Genomic DNA, 12807 nt, shown 5'->3' with positions numbered 1-12807 from the left:
CATAGTGCAGCTGGCTGGTACAACGGGAGAATGTAGAATTCAATTTTATTATAACTAAGTGGGTTGAAGGAAATAGTAGAATGGCTAGAATACTAAGAATAGTCAATTAACTTCAAGAAATGACATCGAATTACATTATGTGTGTGTGTGTGTGTGTGTGTGTGTGTGTGTGTGTGTGTGTGTGTGTGTGTGTGTGTGTGTGTGTGCGCGTGCGTGCGTGCGTGCGGTCCAGATGGTGGGTCCTATCTGGATGGGGATGGTGTAAAAAAAATAAAAAAAATAAAAAGAAACACGATTTTAGTTTGACAGCCCTACAATACAATTTAATAAAATGAAGCAGACAGCTCATTGGACTGTTCACTCACTCTCTCACTTTCTATTGTAGTTCAGAGAGTCATCTCTCCATGTTCGGGTGGGTGGACAACTAAACACTTATGCCATATGGCAATATTACGGAATCCAGAATCCCAGACCATCGAGTCTCGTATCACAATAGCGAGATAATATCGATATATTGCCCAGCCCTACTCTGATCGTCCTTCAATGACAAAACCACATTTGGTGCCAGACAGCACAGCAGTCTAAATGTGCATTGGTCCGATCTCATCACATCAGCCAGCATGTGTGTGACAGCCTGTGATCAGCCTGTTATCTGTGCAAGATTTCAACTGCCATTGACTTTCAGTATATAAAATTAAAGTGAAATATTCCAGTACTTCTTTTGCCTATACTGCTACTGGCAGTGTGCACAATAGTTTCTGCGCTGGTCGGTCCAGTGGGCTAAACCACAGATGTTGAACATGTGCTGTTAAAACATCACTGGTGGCATTCAAATCACATACTGTACATCCCAAATAGTGAGTTTGAAAATAGACACAGGGTTCACCAAACCCATTCCAACAATTTGTTTTAAATGTTTTATGCTCAACTCTATAGTCATGATAGTTTCACCTTTTGGACATGCAGTACAAGATGTTTTGCTGACAGCAAATGTGTCAATGCCTTCAGCCTTAACCCAATTTGTGCCCAAGACTTCTCCAGTCGTCCTTACTTCTTAGAATGAATTGTTTCATAGTCTCTACATTGAGTGCATTCCCTTTCAAAAAGTCTGGTCTGAGCAAGCCTTTGGTCTTGTGACTTTTAGACCATTCTAAAAATGTCTTCTAAATCCTGACAGTTCTCTGAAAAAGCTATGTTTCTATGTCAGTCGTTCTTCGATTTTTCAAAAATAGCAGCCCTACAAGCTCGTAGTGCGGCACTCGGTGCCGCGCTATGAGCTTGTAGATCTGCTATTTCTCAATAGCTAAAGTATAGCATAATGCTTAAAACACCAAAAGGGGTTCCCGCCAAAAATTGGTTAAAATATCTGCCAGCTACTGTATGGTCAAAGAGAAAAGGCCAACATAGAAAAAGCTGAAAAGATAAAGTAAATGTTACAGGGTTTTTATTTCGCACGATGGTGTCACGCAAAAACAACAGCAAAAATGCCTGATCAACAAGTTCACAGCGTGTCTATTTTCTTTTTTACTTACACCTACAGTACAAAACACAACCAAAAGAGAGTTGCCAAGTTGTTAAACCTCTATTTACCCAGGGTAGGTTAACTGAATGCAGCAACTTGCTAATGCTATTATGAAATATCTCAGAGTCAGACCATTAGGATTTATTGCTAGTTTGACGACCGTAAATGCTGTAATAACCGAGTAAGTAAACCATCTACACACAGCTTCACACCTGGGAGCTGAGCTGACCAGTACAACGATAGTTTTATACCATTGGCCACTGAGCAGCTCTACTGGAACAACATGTGTCTTGCTCAATGGCATATCAACTCAAACAGCCCTCGTGTTAAACAGTCACATATACGTCTTTCGTTCTATCACTCTGAACAAAATGCACTAGGCTCCCGCAGCCTTCCAGACCTGTTGTTGATCGGTCGCTTGCCGTTCTCCCTGACTGTATAGTTAGGACCGGGCCCTTGTTTACAATGTCAACAGACACTTACTTCTTCTTGCGTCACTAAAAACTCAGAAAATGTCAGCCCTACACTTAGTCTTGTCAGTCTGTTCACTCTGTATAGACATGGTGTGCACTAAAACTGTGTTGTAGTTTTTTAAACAAATGCAATGGATTGTTGTCCACTGCAGTGGATACAAAGTACAGGAGTTAGCCTTTAACAGAATGGTCTTCTTATCTTGTGTGGTGGTGGTGTTGCAATGAATAGGTCAGTGCAAGGACTAGTGTACTGAGGCCAAAGGTGACAGGCAGCATTGCTGTTTTCAGCAAGAGCTCATTTCTACATCAGCCATGCAAGACCCACTGAGATCATGTCAAACTTGTGGCATGCCAAAATAGAAGTCAAGCAGTATAATGAATAATAACATCAGTCATCAAAGTGACAACCAAATAAAGGACAAAGTCGTTGTTGATGCACATCGATCACTCGTAAAACTGTAAGAAATCACCTAAATGTGTTAGGGTTGTATTATTCGTGTCAAAAAAGGTGATTGCATACAAATGCCTTACCCCAGCCATTAAATCCAGGAATGGCTGTGTCAGACTCATTTTCGATTTTTGCCATATTTTAGACATTGGCTATTCGAAAATATCAGAACTACAAGCTCATATAGCCACTTCCTGTCGCGCTGTGAGCTTGTAGATCTGCTATTTTTCACTCAAATCTGCAATTTTTCACTCAAATCTTTGCTTCTGGGGGTCCCTGGAACACAATATTTTGAGATGGGGGTCGGTGGCCAAACACACAATGTAGGGGGCCTTGAGTTGAAAGGAAGAGGTTTGAGCATCACTTATAGTGAGTTGCACATGTAGCCTACTGTACAGTATAGTGAGTGCATGCATGCATGAGCAAACGTGTGCTCATAGACTACAGTAATACTAAAATGCCATGTACTGACGCACTCTGGATAGAACACCACGAGCTGTTGACAGACACGACACGGTGTGTAAACTTTGAACTGTCAAACAAACCCCAGCTCAACTTCTACTAGCTTCTATACAGTATAGCTACCCTGCTAACAAGGTTATGGTAACAACTCCCTTGGACGGAGGCAACGCCACGCACACAAGGGGACAGAGCACCGAATGCCCAAACAAACGCGTCGGCAGCGGCTGAACGAATATCGGTACCTTGAATTTGTGGAGAAACAGGTGTTTTGGAGTTGCTGCTGCCCTCAGTCCTCTCACTACAGCCTGGGATGCCATGGATGCCGCCATGTTGACACGGAAGACGGAATGACGCAGTGAGGACCACGTGGCGAACACGTGAGAGCTGGTTGGTCGTCTGCCTTCTAGTGGGCGGTGCGCAAAACAGTATGACCCTCTCCCATCCACCTTCCTCCCCTGTTCTCAGTTCACTACAGGGAATAATAATAATAATAATAATAATAATAATAATAATAATAATAGATTTAGTTGATAATGCACTTTACATTTGTGTAAATCTCAAAGTATTTCCATCAAAACTAATCTTAACTAAATCATAACACCACACCACTATCAAAGATCTCTTGAGAAACAGAAAAAAAAACATTTAAAACATGACGCATAGAGCCCAGAGGTAAAACCAGTGCAAATAATAATAAATAATGTAGCAAAAAAAAATGCTTGGATTTATAAGTGATGGAAGAAGTACTGACCTGTTTTACTTAAATAGAATTTCAATACCCGGCATACATGACTTGAGTAAAAGTACAAAAGTTGATTCGGCATCAAAATGTACCTCAAGAGAGTGTGTGTGTGTGTGTGTGTGTGTGTGTGTGTGTGTGTGTGTGTGTGTGTGTGTGTGTGTGTGTGTGTGTGTGTGTGTGTCAGACAGACAGACAGACAGATGCATTATCGTCATTTTTTGTTTATTTATACTATGCTGCACGCACACATATCACCTATATGATTAGATCATGCACACAGTGAGTCAGTGGTGATTCTGGTGAATCCCTCACCCATTCAACCTTCACATGATCTGAACGTTATCCATGCTATAAGCTCAGCATCATTCAAATGAACTGAATGAGCATCAGAGGAAGCTGAGGGTGCACTACAGACAGACAGCCAATAAGGAGTGAGATTGAGTGTCTTTTAGTTTGTATGCTTCCTTTTTAGTTAACTTTTTATTTAGATTTTATTTATCTCTTTGAGTTGTCATCCCTGATTCTAGTCAGATTCAAAACAATATTTCTTTTGTAATTAAAAATATCACAAAAAGATCACAACGCATCACAATGTGACATTTTGTGAGCTATTTCTGCCATTTGTGGTATGACAAGCCATAAGCAGACCTGAACTTGCGGAAATCTGCCTTTGGCCGCGGCGGCCAGATTCCCAGAAAAGCTTTCCCCAGCGGCATTCTGCCGCGTGGGTGGAGCTTCATTTCCATCCACCAGCTGTCTAAAAACCCGGAAGAGACCCTGGCAGTCAGCTTCCTTTGGACGTGCATGGGAGTCCAGGTCTGCTTACAGCTATAGAGGGCTTATGAAAAATGCCCCCCATATCCTCTTCTTCTTCTTCTTCTTCTGTTTTTCTTTTTCTTTTTCTTTTTTGCAAATCAAACCCTATAGCAGGGTTCACCCCACCTCATCTATCTCGCTGAGCCAATCCCACTGAATCCACTCCTTGACCTTGTAACACCTCATGTAGCCTATATATACACACTCCATCACACGACTAAGTAAAAAATATAAATCAGGCTTAAGCCGGGCAAACAGCGGCTGTCCTCCTCACCGGAGGAGATATTGAGCAGCGGAGGCAGAGCGGGCGGCCCGGGTGGAGGTGGAGGTGACGGTGTGTGGGGGTGAAGTGAACCGATCTTGTCTGAATAGCTAAATAGTCCACTCATATACGGTCCTCCAGAGCCCTCATTACATGCTGCATCTTGAAAGGGCAGAGAGGGCAAAGCGATCATAAAGAGCAGCGATTACGACAGAGGGGAAAAGAGAGAGAGATAAGACTCTCACTTAGAAACCATCAGTGTCAGCAGTAGGTTTAGTGGGGGTGTGTGTTGGGGGGGGGGGGGGGGGGGGTCAGAGGCATTCACATACTACAGCTTCGGCCTCTCAAGCGGACATGTTGTAATGGACCTTTCTTATTCGGTTTTCTTTCCTTTTATTTTTTTTAATTTTTTTTCTCACTCTTTCTTGTAGATGTGTGCACACTTTTACAATGTCAAATGAGGGGAAATTTGCCTCATGTTTATTCAATATTTGCACTCCTTTTGGCGAGAGCTTTTGGTAGTCAGTGATCCATATACTGCACTGAATTACATATTCTCTGTGCTGGCTGCTCCCTTTCCAACCTAACTATTTCAAGAGCATCACAAATAGTGTGTAAAGTGCTGCACTCGCACAATATGTCAGCAACAAATATTCCCTAATGTGCGAAACCGCCTGCCCTCAGTCACGTCATCATGTCAGTGGGAATTGGAATGCAAAACTCAAATCTGTGAATTCAATAATACCCTCCCAAGCAAAACAGACTGACATGAACATGCACAGGCTCTGTTTCTTTCTTCTCACTCGGGTGGACATGACTGTCAGAATATCAATGGTCCTTTCTCTTGCTATTCAACTTTCCTCATTTAGGCTATATGTTGTTCTTCCACAGAGCGAGAGTCAGTGAATCGTCTCTCTGCTGACTGACTCACACATGCTGGTCTTGCAATGTGAGGTCACTGGTCATGCATTCTCAATGAAGGCACTTCAGCAAAAGACAAATTACTTTGAAATGCAAACAAGACATGTTCTTGAAACCATTTAATGGGCCAGATCTATGGGGTGGAGTATGAATTCACAAGAACAGAAAAATGTGTATTTTCTACACACGATTGCTGTTTTTTGACTATTGACTTTTGGGGTCTAACTGGGGTAAAGGGGTATTGTGTATTACTCATGCATAGTTGCTGTTGTTGGCTATTTCTGTTCCTTTAAGTGCTGGGCTGGGGGCGTGTGCCCAAATCCAGTGTTGCTCTCCAATCAGTATGTTTTGAGGTCCTGTTTGGTGATGGTGACAGTTGAACAGTAAAGACAAACTTACCCTAAGGACTGGCCTGGTTATTTGGTAGTCTCAGATATAATAATTCACACTCAAAATATTAGAAAAAGATGAACATCACCACCAGTTGTCCTTGAGGTGGTCCCCAGCTAAATGGAGAGTTGGCAACCAAATGAACCCTTGTAGATCTTTATCTCTTGAGAGCGTAAAATTAAACCATTTGGTTTCATTTCACGCTCTCAAGAGTTAAATTATTGTTAAACATCTGCATTACTTAATTTACAAGAAGTCTATACAATTAGAGAATTTAGAAGAATTGTTATTTTCATCAATGTTTACCTGTTATCTTGTGGTACTGTACCAACATCAATACAGCATTGAATTGTGGACAACAAAATATTCAGTCGTCGACTCGTCGGTTCAAATGCTGAATAAGAAAATGGACCTTGACATGAAACGGGTTGAAAAGCACTGTAATAAATGACTGACGTGACGTCACAGTACCTTTGTCACATTATGTAACTGTAACGTCATAGACTTGCCTTCTAGCACTCTGACAATGGGTATTGGTGTCATATAGTACCCACTGACAATGGATACTTCACTAGTAGTATTAAATGCATTGGGAAAAAAGCAAAAAGATAGTAAAAGGATTCAAATACTTTTATCCAAGTAAATCCAAGCCCCTGCTTCATTATCTTCTCCTACCATTTCTTGAACACGTCCTCATCAATATTTAATTATGCTCAATCAGAAAATTCAGGAAACAGCAAAATGTAAATCAGATCATGTGACGTAAACAACGTGAGTCATGCGATGATAAATAATAATGGAGGATGTTTACACATGCAGACATTTACTGCAATCAGTAACAGTACAGACTACAGTATGTAAAAAGTAATTGGGAGAAAGTAAATGTGATAATTATATTGAAGGAAACAAGGAAGTACAAATGCGCGTGGGCATACGTCAATATAACCTACCGGTAATTCAATCTTTCAGTCAAAGTAATTGATTTGTTTTCACCCATCAGCTTTGACTTTTGTAATGAGTTTAGAGCATTTGTAATGAGCTTAGAGCATTAATCAGTAAAATAATCTAAGCTAAGATAATATGCCTTTCAGGATTTCTGATAACACCCTGCAGTGCCTACAGTCATATGTCTCATCTCGCATAGTTACTTACCAGTTACTACATTTTCCGTTTTCATTTTTTACCTATAAACGCCGCTCTCCTGAGTCCTGAGGGAAGTGTGTGGATCATGTGGAGGCAAAGCAACGCCTTTGTGGTTTTCCCATTCAATGAGCCACAAGTACACAGAATGCTTAGATGGTGAACCACAGCTCCCAGAAGGCCTTGTGGTTAGCTCTGACCCCCCCTCCCCAACAAGTAGCGCTAAACTATAACAAATCCACTGGGCTCATGACACAGGGCTCAACTACTGAGCCATGCAGGGTCTGGACCCCACTGAAATAATTCTCAACCTTTAACATTTCAAGAATCCCCTGGCAGTTTGATATGCATGCATTAGGTCCTGGACCCATATTTGATTTAATTATTAATTATACATAGCATACAGAGTTAGTTCAGTCAGAATCAGATATACTTGAGGGGTTAATACGCTGCATTACTATGTGGGTGTAGCCTTCATTCTGCATTATGGTTCCTGCGTGGTTGTTGTTATGCGCTGTTTGCTCCCACCGCCACCCCAGCACCACGGGTGGGCTCTACTATTTCTGTTCCCCATTTGGGGTTGTTATTGTACAGTATATATCTATCTCCCTGCCCTTATTATTACTAGAGCGGTGCCCGTTGGGCACTGGCCTGCTTGGAACGATGCAAGTTGGAAATGCATGCCCCACCCATGTTATTATATCTGTGTCTCTTGTATGCCCATATATGGAGTTCTTTGTCAGGCATGCTCAAATATGGAGTCTCTGTAGATGTCAGAACCTCATTGTGATGTCAGAACAGGCCAGCTCCATATATGGAGATAGGGGTGATCAGGTGTGATCGATTGGCTAATTTGGGCCCTGTCCAGAGCATGAGCAGGGGCCTTTTGTGGCGGTTCTGGACAACAACGGTGGGTCCGACCGACTGTCATCACAGGGGTGTTTTCACCATTGTTGTGTACAGTATGTAAACACCACACACAACCCAATGCATGGTCTATCCACATTTCAAACACCTTTGGCTGCAAATTGACCCTATTATAGTACAGTATTCTACTCACACTGCACTCTCTGTATTCCATCTTATAGCAGTCTGTAAGGAAAGCACAGAGACATGGCAAGCTAAACTTTAGCTTACTGCATGCATCTTTTGGCTGAGGCGTGGAACGCCTATGAATATAATGTACATAATGTACGGGCATCAAGTGAGCTATATGCCAGTATTCAGAAAAGGGCTTTCCAAGCCTTGTCACAGTGCTGTATGATCCTAGCCAAGGCTAACGTTACACACTCCATTTTATTATATATTTGCTCACAGATTTATGTGGCATTAGCCAGATCAGGGAAGGTTTTGTTTCCTATCCGCCCGCATATTAAATTAGATGGAATGAACGCGCTTATAACTGCTGAGTCAACAGGCTGGAAATCTAGAAGCTTTAGTGACATCATGGAGAACAAACCTATACTGCATGGAGCAGAAATTAAAATGATGGAGAGGAGATTGCTAGCTTCTGAAGGAGGCGGTTGCTTTACAAGAAAGATGTATTTGGCGCTGCACTGCGGCATTTGTCTTCTTCCTCGGGAGACAAATAATAAAGAACCTTGAAAAAATAGAGAGACGTATGGAAGGTTGTCAAAGGACTGATGATTCTTTTACTAAAATAAAAGTATCGATACTCCAATGTAGAAATATTCCTCTGTACAAAAGTACTGTCATCAAAATATACTTAAAGTATACCAAAAGAAAAAAGTACCCATTATGCATTATGTATTTCACAGGTTTTAAATGTATAAAATGTATAAAAAGCCGATATGCCATGCAACACATTGTGAGGTTGGAGTCGATCAGCTATTTTCAAATAGCCAAATGTAATTATGGCTGAAGTGGTTAGTTTATGTTTATTTTGTAATAATGATAAAACATTTAAAAGTAACTAAAGTTTTCTAATAATTGTAGTGGAGTAAAAAAAGTACAACATTTTACTCCGAGATGTACTAAAAGTATGAAAAATTGGAAATACTCCAGTAAAGTAAAGGTATGCTTAAGTACATTACTTAAGTAAATGTACTTACTGTATAGTTACTTTCCTCCACTGCGTATGGGGTGACTGACAGACACCAGCGCTCTTGCACTCGGCAGCGCATCCTTTGAGATGACAGAAGGCAAACATAATTAGTCATCATTTTCCGCGCTACACAGATGTTACAATGTCACATATGTATGAACCTGCCAACCCGTCCCCTCTGTTCTCTGCTGCTCTCCATAGCAGTTTGGGCAGATATGACACGAGAACTTTCTGTTAACGAGGAATTTAGACCCCCGCCCCCGTCCAAATGTTGACAACCACACTGCAGCATCACACCCTGCAGTATACAGTAGTGCTCACTTTTCACCTCAGAATCCACAAACAAACATACTATTTATTTAACGCCTATGGCTCTGTTGTATGACGTCCAAAGAATAGCTATCTATTCTATTGTACAATCTATAATCGCACAACGCGTCACATTATGCAACACGTTACCACCACGTAGTATTTTGGCCATAAATTGGGCATAAGTGTCGAAAGGTGGGCTTTGATGGTGTCGGCTCTGAACCTCAGTGCGAGAGAGAGAGGAGGGAAGGCGGGAGGCGCCATATTTCAGAAAACTCTCTTCCCTCAGACGTCTGTCAGGCAGACACAGCGGGAGGCCTTCACTTAATGTGCTGTGGAATAACATAGTCAGTGGCTCCATGCTTGGAGACAGATACGTCAAGCGGAGCTTGTGAAGCCGTGTGTCTTCAAATGCATCGCGGTCCTGTGGGTTTTTCAGAGGATCCTCGAATGAGAATAACTAGGATGTATGAAAACCAAAGATGCACGATAACAGCCTATAAGGGAAGCCACAGAAGGTGATTGATCTCTCTGTAATGTGTGCAGGCGAGAGTTAGCAGATCTGCATTGCACAAAGAAAGAAACATTTGTGGGTATTGCGGGAAAACTGTATACGTCGGAGATACGTTGCAAAATGCAAATTTTGGCTGTGTTGCATGTCACCTAAACTGATGTTTAGGTTGAACTGTGTTTGTTGTTGTTGTTTTGGAAACACTGGGACAGTAATATACAGTACGGACAAACTCGCTACTTCACCTGCATAGAAAGGTGACCTAAGAAGTGATAGCATCAACAGATAGGCCCTGTATTATTCCACTCTTCAATATAACACCCAGCATGGCTCTCTGTACCATGGGGAGCACAGAATTAATAACCAAAACAATACAGAGCAGGGACCCTGACACATGCAGTACATATACCTACTGTACACACACACACACACACACACACACACACACACACACACACACACACACACACACACACACACACACACACACACACACACACACACACACACACACACACACACACACACACACACACACACACACACACACACACACACACACACACACACACACACACACACACACACACACACACACACACGCTCACACACACACCCCACACATAGTAAACACGATACCATGGGCCAGCAGAGGCAGGAAAAGTGCTTAGATGTGCATATGAAAGAGTCAGTGGAGCCAAGTTACTTCACAAGCCTCTCAGCACATACTGTGCCACCTTCATCACCAAAGGGGGACCGGGTCAGACTTTAAAACTGACTTAGCCGATCCACTCCTGCCTTTCATTCCACGTACAGACCCGCAGCATATCTGCGCGACCTCCTTGCTTGTGACCTCGGACAAGCAGCGGGAGACCTCTCATCCCCTGCTTTCCGAAGACCCCCCCCCCCCCCACATGGACAGGAGAGATAGAAGTGAGATAGAGATGCACTGGCAGCCTGCCGTACAGTAGTAAGTAAACATGACCCCGGACATACTATATGCCCATTACCCACCGCTGCCCCCCAAATGTCACCGGGGTGTTTTCCTATTCTGTAATTTTCGATTTTCAGTGTTATTATGGTAATCATTTTGAGCACGTGCCTGTTTGTTTTGACAGGATGAGTATGAAAAATGTATGCAGGTGGGATATGGGAGGAAAATGTCAAAGGAGGTATCAACACAATCAGAGTAGTGCTGCTGAGGGGGATATTGGGGTGATAAATCATACTGCTGGAGTGGAGATGGAGGGTGGGAATTGGGGAGGGGAGGGAGTGGTGGTTCTAAGGCGATATGAGAGAGGGTCATGTGGCGTGAAGCAGCGTGATCCGTGGTGTCCCCCCCCCCTCCCCCCCGGGGATTGGCTCGAGGGCAATGCTTTATTCAAGGGGTGCGATTCAGGGTGTTACTTGCAATGCAGAGTCATTTGCGACACAGCGACCTTTGAGGGGACCCTGTTCCCTCTGTTGTGTCTTTGATTTAAGGCTCATGTCTTCTCATGTGTATCTACGCATTCTCCGGGGGAAAGGCTGACGAGTACACCAGAGGCTTAGAGATCAACTCAATGGGACACTGTGGCCTATATCAGGAAAAAAAAAGTTGTTATAGCACCATAAGACCATTGATGGATTGTTGTACCTATAATGGTGTACTGGAAACTGTATGCATTTTTTAGTAGCCGAATGAATCTTCTTTTTTTTTGTGTAAGTTCTTGTTGTTCTTGTGTATACTATACTGACATTTGAAGATTAAACCTCCAAGCCTTCATCTGGTAATAGAATTGGAAAACGGCACTCGGTTGTTTTGCCGTTTCTGCACTTTTGCCAACTGAAGGATTACTTAAACAATGCAATGACCGCAATAAGCAGCGGTTAATGGCATCACAGTGGTAGGTATACAGCTCCCACTCCCAGGACATTGCACGCCTTCAACCTTACAGACTGATGAATAACTGAAGCACAGTAACACTCACCGTGTCGATGCACATGGGGAACAGAGAGCGTGCAAAGGAGAGCCCTATCTGAGGTTCCATTAACCTTGTTTGCCAACGCTGTGTGTAGAGGCACCTCCACTATCTTAAGCCCACATCGTGTGGGCAAAGCCTCCAGGGACCCTCCACTAATTAACCTTGTGGAGACACACTCTGTAGAGAGAGACTGGGGCTGGAATAATAAGGAGGAGGCTTTTGCCAGGCCATTAGCAGGAAGATTAACACATCCAACTTTCAACTGGCTTTCTGACACAAAACCAATATTTGTCTGAGCCGGGTCGGGTCCCGGGCGCCACGCGGCTGAATTCTAAGTGACACGCGTGTTTCAGTCCGGGCAAGGCTCACCCATCACATGGCCCACTTCTTTGGCAGCTCTATTAAGAGAATATGGTGTTTATTGAATATCTGTATATAGAGTGCGTATTACAGAGATATATGATTATGTTTGTATTGGGTATTCCGGAACAAATCATCCTATTACCACCTTTCTTCTTGCAGGAGGGTTATAGTTCAGTGGAAAGCACCAGTTTTGTAGTATCCTTTGTTGTAGGCTTTGCAGATTTTGTTTTTATCTGGCGTGTGTGTGTGTGCGCGCGCGCATGCATGCTCGTGATAGAGAGAGAGAGAGAGAGAGAGATAGAGAGAGAGTCAGGCCTCAGGGGGTGAGAGGCAGTGTTAAAGACGTTGAAATGTGATGAATGTGGGGAATTGAGGCAAAGATAAGATAATTCATACATGAAGATTGATATTATAAAGGA

General features: G+C 42.8%; 1 protein-coding gene across 1 annotated transcript in view; it reads right to left on the bottom strand.

Moving 5' to 3' along the window:
• Positions 1-3248, bottom strand: part of suclg2 (succinate-CoA ligase GDP-forming subunit beta) — a 127080-nt gene extending 123832 nt beyond the window's left edge. Inside the window, exon 1 of the mRNA XM_080776250.1 lies at positions 3148-3248. Coding sequence (XP_080632376.1) covers positions 3148-3234 — 87 coding nt within the window. The 5' untranslated portion in view covers positions 3235-3248. The remainder of the gene's footprint in view (positions 1-3147) is intronic.
• Positions 3249-12807: the final 9559 nt, after the last annotated feature.

This window comes from Protomyctophum bolini (genome assembly GCF_963924005.1).
Source record: "Protomyctophum bolini genome assembly, chromosome: 2".
Classification (NCBI taxonomy): domain Eukaryota; kingdom Metazoa; phylum Chordata; class Actinopteri; order Myctophiformes; family Myctophidae; genus Protomyctophum; species Protomyctophum bolini.
The sequence above is the reverse complement of the archived record's forward strand: the minus strand, read 5'-3'. Positions and strand labels throughout refer to the sequence as shown.